This window comes from Phaethon aethereus, assembly GCF_964289735.1.
Source record: "Phaethon aethereus genome assembly, chromosome: 10".
Lineage (NCBI taxonomy): Eukaryota > Metazoa > Chordata > Aves > Phaethontiformes > Phaethontidae > Phaethon > Phaethon aethereus.
In genome coordinates, this window is record NC_138586.1 from 2,150,091 (window position 1) to 2,164,868 (window position 14,778).

Below are 14,778 nucleotides of genomic sequence, written 5' to 3' on the forward strand. Positions count from 1 at the left end.
AAAGCTAAAAAAGCCATTAGGTCATCCCTGCCTAGCCCAAAAGCACACAGGCAATGCCTTACTCTATAATGCATTACTGTGCAGTGGTCAGACGTGTGTATGGTACGAGGCACCATAAACACGATGCAGGCTTATTTCAGAGTGGGTATATTTAAGTGGGCATCTATAAATACACAAGACCGAGCTTTTGGGGTCCTCTGCAGACAGGAAAGGTAGCTGGTCATCAGAGGGCAAGAGAAACACGTTTCGTGTTTTACAGAAATTCATCCTCTCACAGATATGCAAATGTTGAGGCACTGAAAAGGATGAGTCACTTTTGAAAGCTTTTTCTGAGAATGGCTGTGGAGCTGCTGAGTGAGGGTTGGAGCCATCATGGCAAATGCAAGAAAAGTAATTCATAAATTACTGTGTCCACGTGTGATCATAGTTTGATCAGCTGACACTATAGAATGATAGAATCATAGAATAGTTTGGGTGGGAAAGGACCTTTAAATGTCATCTAGTCCAACTCTCCTGCAATGAGCAGGGACATCCTCAGCTGGATCAGGTCGCCCATCCATACTGCCTTCTTGATGACACTAGTAGATGGGAAAGGGACAGTGGTCCTAGCAATAGGGGTTTGGTAGTTTACACATACGGAGTAGAAGATGAGAGCCATGGCAAAGCAATTAGCCTAGTAAGATGCATCCCACTTCCTTCTCATTCCTTCCTCAGAGCTTTCCTAGGTTCAGGCATTTCTACAACTGCCCTAATGTTTCCATTGTGTGGGCATTTCCAACAATTTCCATAGGAATGACAGAAGACGGTGAGATGTTTTGGACACTGTGAAAGGAGCAGATGTTGGAGAGGCAATCAGGGTGAGGATTCCATCTTAAATGCCATTGATGTGTGGTTGTACGTTTGCTTTTTTCATTTCAGAGGGCAGAGTACAGAACCTGGCTCTGAAAGCAACTCCCAAAAAACTGCTGGTTGGAGAAACTCTCTCTTTGGAATGCAGAGCAGAAACCTTCATCAACGGGCGGATTGAGCTCATATGGACATGTCCTAATGGGAGAGTGAGTTGATGAAAATTCTGTATTCTGCTTTCATGCACTCTCCCCCTACCCAAAAGAAAGTTCTGTTCACAGAGCTGAGTAAACCCGAACTACTACTTATTCTGTAATATAGCCAAGCATTCGTAAGCCTACAATTGATTGTATTTTTCATTTGAATGAATCTAGAACTTTCCCTGACCATCTTGAACCTGCAAATTAAACTGCAAATCTCAGGCTAAATATAGGCTTTCAAGAAAAGCCAGGAGTGTATGTATGTGTCTTGTTGGGAAGAATAGCTGTCTCATTTCTTCCGGGCTGTTTGTTGATCTCGGCTCACAGTGGCAAGTCTCAAAGGCAGCCACGAAGGCTGCAAGTTGTCAATCTGCTCATCCATCTTGGCATTTATTAAGTAGGAAAAAGTGAAACAAAAGCCAATTGTATCTATCTGCTGAAATCTCCACCAAAGAATGAAATTTAAATTTCGGAGTGTAGGTTCTTGAGCTTTCTGTGGAATGCAATACAAAAATGCCAAATTTGAAATAGAAACATGTAAGAGACTGAGCATTTGCTTTGATGTACTAAAACCTTTCAGTTCTAAGGAAAAACAGAGGGAAGAAGCGGTATTTTCCAAATCAGTTCATTTATCTGAGCTACTACTCATAGTTCTATTTGATGCTCGGAATTAAAACGATTGCTTTTTCTTCTTTTTAGTTCAGCAAAATATACATTTCAAAGAAGCGTCTATGCCTCTTGGAAAAGTGTAAAATGTGATTCCAAAAACCCTGATATTTTTCTTTACTTATTTTGATTACATAAAGAAAGAATGTCCGATTTTGTTTTGGTGAAGAAACTACACAAAATATAACACAGAATTTATAGAAGTGAAAGCAATATGGTGTTACTGAATTTTGTTTCTTGTACCCCATATGATGGAAGCGAATTGTTTTTCTATGAACATTCCTTAGATTTCTAACGTTATAAATGTAAAATTTCTTGGCCAAATCTCTGGGATCAAAAATCCTATCAGAAGGGATAATGCTTTCTAAAATTCTTCAGGAATTTGCATTGGCACTTGGCCATCATAATATATTATATTTCTGTCATAATATATTTCTTTTAGAAAGCAGGAGGGTTTTAAGACAGTAAATTACTGACTGTGACCAAAAAAAAAAACCAACCCCAAATTAAAAAAAAAAAAAAAAAAAAGGCACAAGTCTGACTCTACAGATGGCAACGGCAGTTTTGCACTGAGATCCCTGCGATTCGGTCCCTGGGGAGGGCTGATGTGTTGCATCCCTTTATTTACCTGTCTGCCCAGATTTCGGTCGAGAAGTGCCACTGTTCCACTTTATTTCTCTCTCTATTAGACTTAGTAATGAAACCTCAGACAAGAGCCCCTCCTGCTGATTCGTCTTTTATATTATTTATTTCAGTGATGGGGAGATATGCTAATTTTGATATGAATCACCACTTTACTGTCAGACTTTGAAAGGATGAACAAAATGATCCAGTTTATGCTGCTTTTTGACCCCCTTTTTTCTAACTTCCAGCACCCTTATCCTAGAAGAACAATGGACCAGAGTGGCATGGTGTATAAAGTTGGCAGTAGCCTGACAATTGAAAATGTCACCATGCAAGACGGAGGCCTGTATGTATGCAAAACATTCAACGTAACAAGGCTGGAGGCCAACGTCACAGTTACAGTGTATGGTAAGTTCTGCAGCTAAACCAGAATACCCAAGAACCAAGGTTGTTAAGCTTAAAGAATAATGCGACATCATTAAATCTGTTGATATGCAAATTGCATTAGGAAGAATGACAACTAGTTAAAACAACCATTAATCATCTATAACATCTAATCAATCTATGAGAGAGTCAGCACCCAGCACTGTGTTTTCAAAGAAACTGTTGTGGTTTAGCCCCAGCCGGCAACTAAGCCCCACGCAGCCGCTCACTCACTCCCCCATGGTGGGATGGGGGAGAGAATCGGAAGAGTAGAAGTGAGGAAATTCATAGTTTCAGATAAAGACAGTTTAATAAGTAAAGCAAAAGCCGCGCACGCAAGCAAAGCAAAGCAAGGAATTCATTCACCACTCCCCATGGGCAGGCAGGTGTTCAACCATCTCCAGGGAAGCAGGGCTCCATCACACGTAATGGTTTCTTGGGAAGACAGACGCCATCACTCCGAGCATCCCTCCACCCCTTCCTTCTTCTTCATCCCAACTTTATATATTGAGCATGACGTCATATGGTATGGAATATCCCTTTGGCCAGCCTGGGTCAGCTGTCCTGGCTGTGTCCCCTCCCAGCTTCCCATGCACCCCCAGCCTTCCCGCTGGCCGGCCAGCACGAGAAGCTGGACTGTCCTTGACTACTTAGCAACAACTCAAAACATCAGCACGTTATCAACATTTTCTCATCCCAAATCCAAAACACAGCCTCACACTAGCTTCTGTGAAGAAAATTAACTCTACCCTGGCTGAAACCAGGACAGAAGCTTTAAAGGGCTCAAGACTGAGTCATGTCTGAGGGTATGGATTACCTGGGAGCTGAACTGTTTTGAAAAAGCTGGCACCAAGTGTGGTTGCTGACGCCCTGGCAAGTCTGGCCTGCTGGCATTCACGCGGACCAGAGATACCTCAGGCATTTTTCCGCACTGCTCCAGGGGCAATGCAGATGCATATTCTCTGCTTTATAAATATAAAGTCCTTCATTTGGAGATAGACCTTACTGGCCTTGGCTGAGCTTTGCAGGGGAACTGCGGTAACAGCTTGTCATTCCATTTGGTTGTCTGCAGCTTCTGCAGATCTGTATCGCAACAAATCCAGGGCAGACACAACGCAACTCAAAGATGTGAGCACTGTACTGTGGCAGATCTGGCATTACTTGTCCTCCTGTTCATTTCTCTTTCCAGACAAACCTTTCATTACGGTTTCGCATAAGAAAGGGCCTTACTACGAGATTACATCAGGACACAAGTTACTGAAACTAGCTGCAAAGGTGGACGCCTTTCCTCGTCCAAGCGTCGCCTGGTGAGTACCGTCATCGTGAGCAAAATCAGGAATACGCGACCTTCTTTTGGGCTCCTGTCGAGAATTTTCGCTGTTTGTTACCACACAGATAAAAGATGAAAGCCGGGAATGCTCATAGCTGTGGTCTCACAGTTCAGCTAAGGAGATGTGACTCCTTTGTGTGCTGACACATGCTCAGTGAAGCTGGGCAAGCCCTACCTCTTTCCCATGCTATTTTCTTCTAGTCATACAGAAAAGGTGACTACAGCAAAAAGGGGCTTTCATTTACCCTGGACACAGAGCTGTTTGGAAGATTCAAGTAGACAGCTATTGAGGAAGGGTTGCCAGTTTACCACCATTAGCAGTGGCCAGTCTGCAAGGAGGCAGTGCGTAATAGAAAGCTGCAGGACACATTCTCAACATAAGAAATTGTTTCCCTTTATAACTTAAGTAATTTTCTCCAGTCCTGTACCACCAGCAATGTCAGATCCTTGCAGACAATGCAGTGAATTGTTAAAGCACGTTCAAGGCTCCACCAGGACTGTAATGAATCAGCTTAATAGGAGGGGCAACAAGTAAGCAACTCCAGAAGACATTCATTTCTTTCCTTACCCTTTCATCCCTTGTCCTCTCTCTTGCTACTTTTTCATTCTACAGGGGGTCTTTAACAACCCCAATCCAACACCTTACACTTCTTCAACTTACGAAAGCCTGTACAACAGCTGGCGAGGGTTTGCCTGTCCTGGCAGAGAGGGTGGCTTGGGTGAGTTAGCACCTGCAGAGTGCACTTTCCCTTGGCCAGCTGGGTGCCACGCCAGTGGCCTGGCAGTCAGCAACAGGTATTGGTCAGGCATGAGCTTGCTGCATTTTTTTTAGCAGTCAAATAACATGAAATTCTCTAATGTTCAGTCAAATCAGTGCTTCTAGGAGATATTTTTAATTGTTGCTGTCATTTAGGAAATGGAAATGTTTTTGTGAGTTGAAGTGGGGACCGTCCCCCTGCTCTCTGCCAAGGCTTTGTCCTTGGGGCTCAGCGTGGAGCCGCTTGGTGGCTGCCTGGGACCACCAGAGCTGCCTTCCCTGTGTGTTCGAAGCTACAGCTGTTGATGTTGGAGGTCTCTCAGTACGGTTGTTTAAACGACTGTAAAGGAGGTTTCCAGCATTCTCAGGCAGTGGGACACATGCCCCAGCTTCTCCTTCCACCAAGCCTAAAGCTCTGTGGGTGGCAAAGTCCAGCCTATTTCATATTCCTAACCCAAATCTGCATATCGGATTGGCAGTGAAGAGGAGTCTGCTCGTGCAGGATCTGCTGTCCTTCTCTTAGCTAGTGAAGATTCAAGATTGTGGGTTCCTCACTGATCTTCCTATTGACTGTAAATTCTCCAGGTCACAGACTTGAGCTTTTTTAGAAACAGTAAATGGTCATATATACATATTGAAAGAAATTCTGCTTAATTAATATCTTGTTTTAAAACTGATGACATCAATTTTGGCTAACCCATGATTTCCTGCACTTAGTATTGCACATCCAGCATAATTTGGGGGCATCTAGATGTACATTTCTGACCATAGTTGAGCATGAGAGAGACACTGTACATTCAGATCCATTAAAATAACTTTTTCCTGTTTGCTGGGTGAAGCCATCCCATAGCACTGCAGGTGCTACTCAGTTCTAGTGTGGAAGGATAAAAGGAATAGATGTCCAATTCACGCAGTGATTATAGATCAGTGTTTCCTTTGCTGCTTCTGAAGGATGACTCTCTACCCTCCCTAATTTGGGTAGCAGGTTTTCTGAGGGCTAACATGCATGCACGCACATGATGAGCCTTGATGGGACTTTCAAAACAGGTACAAAGATGGCAAACTGATCAAGGATAACCATACTTGCTATGAGCCGGATCCAATGAAGTACAGGCTGGGCATAAGAGATGTGAGACCAAAGCATGCTGGAAACTACACCATCGTCTTGAGCAATGCAAAGTATGGCCTGTATAAGAACCTCACCATGCAGCTGGTAGTGACAGGTAAGGACTTGATGTTTCTAATGACTTCTACTGGGTTCTTTCTCATTTTTTGTGTGATCTTAGTTTACCAGTCAGCAGGAATGGGTGACATTTCCCCATGTTTAGCTGATACAGCACTGTGCATAGATTAGCACCTTAGTTAGGAACCACTGAAGATCCACCTCATTTCACATATTAAATCCAAGAAATAGAATGGAGAGCTGGTATGAGGAGTTAGTCTGAAACTAGATCACCTAAAGTCACTTTCCACTGAGATATTGCACCTCAGAAATAACCTTTGTGTCAGGACTGCCTCCACAAAGGGAAGCAAAAATAGCTTGAAAGTGAACAAACTTAACAGGACTTAAATTTTAATAGGAGTTTGGGAGGATATCTAGTAGTGAGGTCTTAGAGCTAGGGGCACAGTTTCCCAGGAGAAGTGATGGAAGTTTTATCCCTTGAGTTTAAAAACTAGCTTGGGCAAAGCACTGGAGAACATCTGTTGGGACAGGAAAAGTCCCAATAGGGCTGACGGAAGGAACTAGATAAGCTACCCTGTCTTTTATGTCTCTCCATCATCCTGCTACAGCAATACTTTCTAAGGTTGTATTTTATGTATTCTCATTTATCTGCTGGGAGCACTTGAGAAACAGGTTCATTTTCAGGGGGATCTGGAGAAACCTGAAGTAAACTGTGGTATGCCCTGACGCAGGTTCACTTGACATAGAGGGAAAATATATATTGGAATCACATTTATTAATCTCCCTTGTTGGGATAATGGAAGACAGAACCACATTGTCTCTTTGCACATCCACTGCCTTTTTTAATCCACTGAATTTGGCAACAGAGATTGAATCGGGAGGCCAAGAAGGAGTTCAGAAAAAGTTAGCTCTTCCTCCCTTTGTATTTCCCGAGGTTCACTCAGGCAGTGAGATAAAGTTATTGAAATAGGTTTGCTTTCTTTTCTGTGGTGAATTCTTTTCTCCTTGTCCTCTTTACACCTAGAAATACTCTCAGTTGTCCTGTTTTGTGTACTTATGTACGGTTGCACCATGTAACTTCCAGCATTTGTGTTCTTCTCATTTCACCTTTCACCTCTCAGAAAGGAATAATACCTGACAACTGGAGAACTTGTCACTTAGGCATATTTGGCCTATTAAGAATGCTAAGTAAGATAAGATAGCTTAAACCACCTTAAACATTACATAAACTAATGTGTGATTTAGGAGGGGAGAGAGCTAAGAACACGCTGATGGTCAGCTGATGAGCAGGAGTGCACTAAGCTGCAGCAAATTGTTCACTCGAGGTTGTTTATCCATACAGTCGTTTTGCCGTCTTGCTAAAAGAACGGAAACATTCAAAGGAAGAGAAAATTAAGAATGATAATAAACTATCTTATCAAGGTAAATATTGGTGTTTGCATGCAAAAGAAGAATGTTTACTTGAAGAGCAGCCGTTCCCCAAATAGGCATATAAAAACCAAACAGACCTTGTTTGCATCAGCAAGATGCTATTTCAGGATTAAACCATCCCATGCTCTTAACTACAGTACAAGCCTTTCATCTTCATTGTACGTACAAGCATGTGGTATTCTGTCTCTCACACACAGTGCATGCCTAGCATGGTGCTCATTGTTAGCCCTTCTGAGAGATCAGCCCAACAGAGATTTCAATCAGGAATAATTATTTCATTGCAAAAACACCACTTCTCAGGACTCTGCAAAATCCAGCGGCTGCAGGAATGCTACCGACTGGACAAGGTGCTGCATGGTGAAACACAGGAAAAATGAACAGCAAGTGTTTCTTTTCTGGTAGAAGGAGGACATCCCGGATATGAAAGCAAGCAAAGGCAAATATCTGCCACAGACTGCCATTGTTTTTAAGCTAAAGGCTGCAAACAATGAGGATATTTGCCTTGATTGTAGACAGGACTGACACAAAACACCTAGGAAATCTCTCTTGCCTTTGCCAGGCTCTCCTCTGCAGCACTAACCTGACATGCTGTATGTGAAGCACTCAGCCCAAGGAAGGGTCATTTTGCTGAGATGCATGTGGATAGAGACCAAAAAAGGCAAATTTTGCTGTTGAAGCTTATCCAACGGCAGCAAACTGCCTTTTTTCTTGTGTTTTCAGTTAGCGTAAAGGGACTGCTCCTTTTTCAGATCTGGGCATCATTTGCTTTATTTTCAAAAAAAATTCTGAAGCTCCAAACTGAACGCAGATTTGAATCTTTCCCTTAGCTTCTCAACAAATAACCTGACACTTTATCTCCAGTCATCATGGCTGATATCCTGGTATCACACCTGAATATATTAAATAGCTTGGAGTTTCAGCAGGCACTTAGATGTGCAGAAGGAGGCCAAAACACTTTCTAGCTGTTTTATGCAGGGATTACCTTGCCCACCATGGAAACACAACCACCTCTGAGCTGGAGGGGGTGATTAATGTCTCTGCTTAGAACCTTATGCAGTCTGCAATTACTGAAACTGGAATTTGAATGCAGGGAGTAGCAGACTTGATGGAAAAAATCCTCTTGGGCTTGCAAGTGAACATGGTGGTAGGAGCATCAGTTTTGCATCATGTCTAAAAGGTGGAGCCTGCAGCAATTCAGCACCCAACAAGCCTCATGCTGAGTACGTAACTGTGTACCAGCTCCCTACTACTGAGAAGTAACAATTCTTCTTGAGTTACAGCATTGCTCCCCCAAAGCCAGGGCCAGTCTTTTAAATTTCAGAGCTGCATCTGTGAAAGTGAGTGAGTTCTGATTTAGACTATTAATGACAAGATTGAAAATTATTTAAATAGACTTTTGAATGAGAAGATAAATGTCATTTGACTGTTTTCTTTTGCTGCCAGGGGACACTGCATTGAAGAAATTATAAGTAAGTGTACAGCCCCCTCTCCTGTGAGTCTCTTCAAAATAATAGCATCGCAGGTCGTGTAACTGGCAGTCAGCATGCTGTGACAAACCCATCACTGAATTTGAACTAGGTGTAGAGGGAGTTTAAAGTTAATAGTGTTGTGAATTCTTGTTCATGAACAAAGTATAAATAGCAGAAGGACTGATTCATCAAATGGCACTGTATTAATTTTTGCAGTGTATTTTATTCAATAGTAACAGCAGCAGAAAAGAACACTTTAAGCAGGATGAGAACAAGATAAGAAGTCATCTGCTTGAGCCTGCAGGACAGGAGCTTCTATGCAGTGTATCTCTTGACCTGCTAGAAGACCAGCACTGCTGCAGGCTTTCCTTGGAGTCACCTCCCGTATACTCAGTCGGCAGCAATCACAGTAGTTCTGACATAAAGCGTACACTGTATTTGCAAGGCTTTTCACTCCATGGTAATAAGTAAAATATTAGGAGCCATCTCCCCCCCATGTTTGATATGGCCATAAAAGTGACGAGTATCTGCAGAGAGCAGAGGCATCCATCGTCTCGGCTTGACAGGGGCAAGGAGGAGCAAAATGGGCAAATAACTCCCAGACCTGCAGGGCGGGAACCGAAAGCAATGCTGGCCCGAGGTGAGGACCTGGTTGACAATAAGCAGGAAGGAGGCACATGAAGACGTGCGAGTGCTGCCTGGCCTGGAGGAGGATTATGCTGCTATTCAAAAAATGTCTCTTTAAGAAGTGGCTTAGCTGTGCCTCTGGTCACTCGTGCTCCCACTGCAGCTGGAATTTAACCTTGCAGGAGCACATATATCCCTTGTGGAGTCGCCTTGGCTCATTGTAGGACTCCAGTCCCCAGGAGGTAGCTGATTGCATTTTCAAAACACTCCTTCTTTACATATTTACACATCAAACACTGTCCAAGAAGCGGCGGGTTGCTGTGTTTTTGTTTTGTTTGATTAAATTCTTATTGAGAAAAGCTTCAAGAAAATAATGTCCTGAAGAATTTGGAGGGGAGGGAGCAAGGAGAAGGAACAATCCTAGCAAACAGCTGGTGGCTGCACATCTGAGCCAGCCAAGAAAGGGAAACGTGGGAGAAAAGAGTTATTCCAGGCTGGAGTACAAAGCTGTTTCAGAACAAAACATAAACAAAAAACCTCAAATCTATTTATGGGCAAGCAGACCGCATTTCATTTTCACCCTTGCACAAGTCGTCTGCATCTATCAGGGTTCTTGCTGAGCCCTTTATGGAGCAGTCAGCGTGCTCTGACCACCACGTTGTAAGTGAAGACTGTATTGAAGCATAAGTTAATTCAAAAAATGGGATGAATAACCTCCTTCATCACTTTGCCTTTCTTCTTTGTCCCAAAGTTTCTCCCCTGTGCTCCCTCAAGGCTCTTCCAGCAAATATTGCTTTGGGTTCCAGCTGCTCTACTCAATTGAAATTACATTCCCTTGTAAAGTCCTTGATCCCACAAGTTCTTGTGTTGTATCTATAAGAAACACAGGATTAAGTTCTAGAAATAGCCTCTACCATAAGCAGTAGTAATTCCCAGACTCCTTATGAATTCCCTCTCTCCTGGGCAAGAACTGGAATAAAAGGGGTGCATGGAGAATTCACGTGTGCATTGCCATGTGCTCCTTGTTATGTCAGCAAGGTGACCAGCTGTACCTCGATTTGTTACTAGGGAGAATTAGCTCCAGAGCACTTAATGATGCATATGTTGCCCTACTCTGTAGTCAGGCCAGCTCTTCATATTTGGTTTAAAATCAAAGGCAAAGGGAGTTCTGTGCCTGACCTACTTTGGCTTGCAAGGGATGAGTTGACATCAAAGGAGTCCCCAGTGATCTTCATAAAAGTTAATAAATATGCGGTGATCCATGTGAACAGTACCCCAACACCTCAACCAGACCGAGAAATAGCCTGGAGAGGGAAATGAGCCTTCAGGATGAGTTTAATACATTTGGGCTATGCCAGTTCAGAGAAAAAGAGCTCTTGGAGTGATGGATCTCATTTAAAGCCAGTTGAAGACAGAGGGGAGACTCCTGTAGTCTGTTGTTCATGGAAGGGCCCCTGAAATCTCTAAGTTGGACACTGTTGCACTGTGGGAAACAGGTATTTCTTTGGATTATTAGTGCAACCCAACTGATGCTTAGGTTAAAGGACTGAGCCAAATACAGGAAGAAGGGCTACATAAAATGATCAAGCTTCACCTTGCCTGCATGCTTCGGTATCCTGCCAGGACTGGTTTTCCATTGTGTTTCATATCCATCTCCTGCATAGCTCCTTGGAGGAGCCATTCAGGAAAAGTCAAAATAGAAAAGCTAATTTTCCACCTCCTGGGCCAGCCAAGCAAACTAGAAACCCCAAAATAAAACACTGCCTGTCTCCATCCATCCGCTGTTCCTCCCCAAGCCCCTTGCTTTGCTTTTCTCCTGGGTACGGGCAGCACTGGCTGTGGCCAGCGCTTTGGGTGGGGAGGACACTCAGCTGAGAAGACCAAGGGCAAAGTGATACAGTGCTCCAGTCTATCCTTCAAGTCTCATTTATCAGACACAGGCAGGAAAGAAACACCTGACTTTTTCTGGGAGATATATGAAAGAAAAGAAAAAATGTAGCAGCACAAACAGACTGTAGTGGGCCATTCCGGCACGCTAATTGTTAGCAAATTATGAGGAATTTTCTCACTGACATCATGCAAACCCTGCACACTTGCAGCTCTGCGGTCCAGCCTCCACTCAGCCTCTGTACATTCCCAGGAGAACCCCTAATGAAAAAGTCAGATGAGCTATTTTCATTTTGTTGGAAGTAGCCAAAGCAATTTTAGGAAGAGGAGGGTGGGGGCCTGCTGCAGTTTGCCAGAAAAAATCTGAAGCATTCAACTCACGTCTCTGCAGCAGCAATCTCTCTCTGACAGCCCTTAAAAACCAGAGTAGTGGGGGGAAGTCGGAAAGCGGCAGCACATGGTTTCCATGCTGCCTCTCAGCCAAGCCTGCAGGTATATTAACTGTTGTTTTTCTCTTTTGAAAAGCAGGCAAAGGGGGCAGAGACAAAAATGCTAGAAAACTGCCTGCTCTGCTAAAAATTAACCAGTTCATCATTACATGTTTGCTTTTGAACTCTGTTTAGCCACAAAAAATAAGATGAGGAGACACAGACAAGAGAACCCCCCTTTTTTTTCCCAAAGCTTGGCTACATCGGTGTTGAATGACAGATCTGGAAAAGGTGGTATGGGACTGGAAAAGTCAGCTTTCGTCCTACAAGGTGAAGGTAGATACGTCCAAAAGTGACAGTACAAGGTCAGAAGAAACAAAACCAAGCTGCACTGCCATTTTAACAACAAAATTCCCCGTAGGGTAGGTTAAGCGTCCTGTGATTTTTCTTAATGTCTGTTCATTCAGTACCCAACTGCATGGTTTCTCTTCCATTTGCCTCCACCCTGCTGGCATTCCCAGCCCATAACTGCAGCTTACAATGGAGCAGCAGGGTGTGTGTGCTAGAGATTAGACAGGCGACCGATAATCGGTGACCCTAATTCTATTCCTGGCCGTGGTATTGACTCATGGAGAGATTTTGGCCACTCATTTCATCTTGGCATCTGCTTCCTCAGAGGTACTGTGGGGACAATGCCATGCACCCATTTCACAGCAGCCTTGTATGCAGTGCTGCGCAAAATAAAACAAAAAAGCAAACAGAACGAAACAAAGAAAACCACCCAGACAAAATCAGCTGGGGTCAAACACAATGTTCTGTTCAGCCTGAAATGAAAGTTTTGTTTTCAGGTCATTTAACTCTTTTCTTTCTTTCTTTCCTTTTAACAAAAGAGGAAAAAACAAAACACCAAACCACAGAAATCACTTGTAAGCCAAACACAGACAAAGTGTTTTTACTTTGGGGGAAATTTCCTCTTCTTTTTCCCATACTGCTTGACCAGTCCGAACTTGCATTAATGAGTTTCCTATCTACCTTACAGAATATTCAGCTGGTTCAACTTGCAGAGCTTATATTTCCATTAAGTGCCATACAAACATCAGATGAAGGATGCTAAAAGTGTGAATTATTTTTCCTTTTGGGAAACAGAAAGGATAAACAGAAAACAAGTTGCTGCTCTATCAATAGTTTTAATGAAGCCCCAGGTCCATTGAGTACATAAGATTGAGCCTAAGTGCTTCACTGGACCACTCTGTTATTTTAATGATGTGCTTAATGTGAAAAGATTAAGTACAAAAGATTTTGAAAAGATTTCAAAAAGATTTTTTGAAACCCAGTTTAAATGGTAGTGGGGAAGGTACGTAAACAGCAGTTCAGTCAGGGGCCACTGAAAATAAAGCAAAGTTTCTCTAAAAAAGGCAGGGAAACTTTCTATGTGCTGTCCTCTATATTTGGCTGCTCCTTTGGGTGACAAGTGTGCAACCCCATAATAACATTTGCAAAGAATTTAGAGATAGAAGAGTCTCCGGCAAAAGGGGTAATGCCAGAGGGTTAATGTCCTAATCCTTGTACGTCTTATTTGCTCCTAATGCTACAAACTAAAGATAACACCAGAAAGTGAGATTTACATAATGCTGATCAATTGGAAATGTACAGTAAGCAGAACTGCTTTTTGATCGCATTTCACAGTGCAGCAGCAGCAAAGTCTTTAGTTATTCAGGTCAGCTCTCACACCAGCAATTGCACCTCTGCAGAGCGGGCTGGGGATACAATCACACTTTAAGCCAGAGAGGACAAAACCCCATTTACTTCGATACATTTCGAGCCATTTGAACATTGTGCGTTCCAAATGCAGCCAGAGACGGGAAAGCTTTTAAGGTTTGTTTGGCTTTCGCTTGAGAAAACTCAGCCCTGGGGAGGGCAACAGCGAAGGGATGGGAGGCGGAGGCTGAAAGTAAGCAGGCAGGTCTCGGTGCGGGGGGCGGTGGGAAGCAAGGAGTGGGGTAGCAAGGGATACTTCAGGTCGGGAATGGAGTGTATTTAAAGATCTCCTCTTGCAGTTCAGCACTGCTGTAGCAGGCAGGACTGCTGGTTGGGGACAAGGCTCTGCAGGAAGGTGCTCGGTGAGCCCAAGGTTAGGATAGCAGAGGGTGCTGTAGGTCAAGCTCTTGGCACAGTCGCAGAGCTTCAAGGAGGAAGGAGAACTCTGCGCTGCACTTGCTGGAGGAGGCAAGGTGCACTGCAGGGTCTGTGCCGACGCCGCTCGCTTGTTCACTCAACTTTTGTACCGCCATTAGTCCGATGCCTGCTAAAGCTCTCCATTCCCAACAGCTTTTGGGGGTTTTTTATGCTTAAAAAACAGCAATAAACATGCAGATGTATGTGTGTTGATGAAATCCACACTTTGGATGCATAATTTTAGGTGCAACCAGAAATACACTTGGATTTTGTCAGTGCTTCCAAATGGATTCGTACCCCAAGCCTTACCTCGCACCTAAACGTGAGCAAAGATAAACAACAGTTTGTGCATAATCCACCATGCTGCTTAGTAAGCGAACGTGAAAAAGAAAGCAAAGCACTGTTTGGAGGAGAGAGTTATCTGAGAAATACACTACTAGGTGTACCTTGGATAATCCCTGGCTTTAGGGTAAAAACTCCTCATCACGCCGGTGTGGAGAGCCTTTATGCAGGTGAGACTGCTGCAGATGCCAGCCCACTGAGCCAACTATCCAGTCATGGTCTGAGCAGATCTAAGAGGCCAGTACCCACCACAGAAGCCAGTTAACTTGTTTCCATCACTGATGGAGGCAACTTCTGGAAATAGGATTTGGCCCAGCAGCGAGCAAAGTGAATAGAAAAGCTTTGGTTGCCTTCAGCGGGGACGGTAAGATGTAAAGTGGCCATGACAGC

General features: G+C 43.5%; 1 protein-coding gene across 1 annotated transcript in view; it reads left to right on the forward strand.

Moving 5' to 3' along the window:
• LOC309408425 (vascular endothelial growth factor receptor kdr-like) overlaps positions 1–14,778 on the forward strand; it is a gene marked incomplete at its 3' end in the record, with an annotated part of 133,623 nt that overhangs the window by 59,252 nt on the left and 59,593 nt on the right. The window contains exons 6-9 of the mRNA XM_082004241.1: positions 919–1,055; positions 2,585–2,744; positions 3,949–4,066; positions 5,894–6,069. Coding sequence (XP_081860367.1) covers positions 919–1,055; positions 2,585–2,744; positions 3,949–4,066; positions 5,894–6,069 — 591 coding nt within the window. The remainder of the gene's footprint in view (positions 1–918; positions 1,056–2,584; positions 2,745–3,948; positions 4,067–5,893; positions 6,070–14,778) is intronic.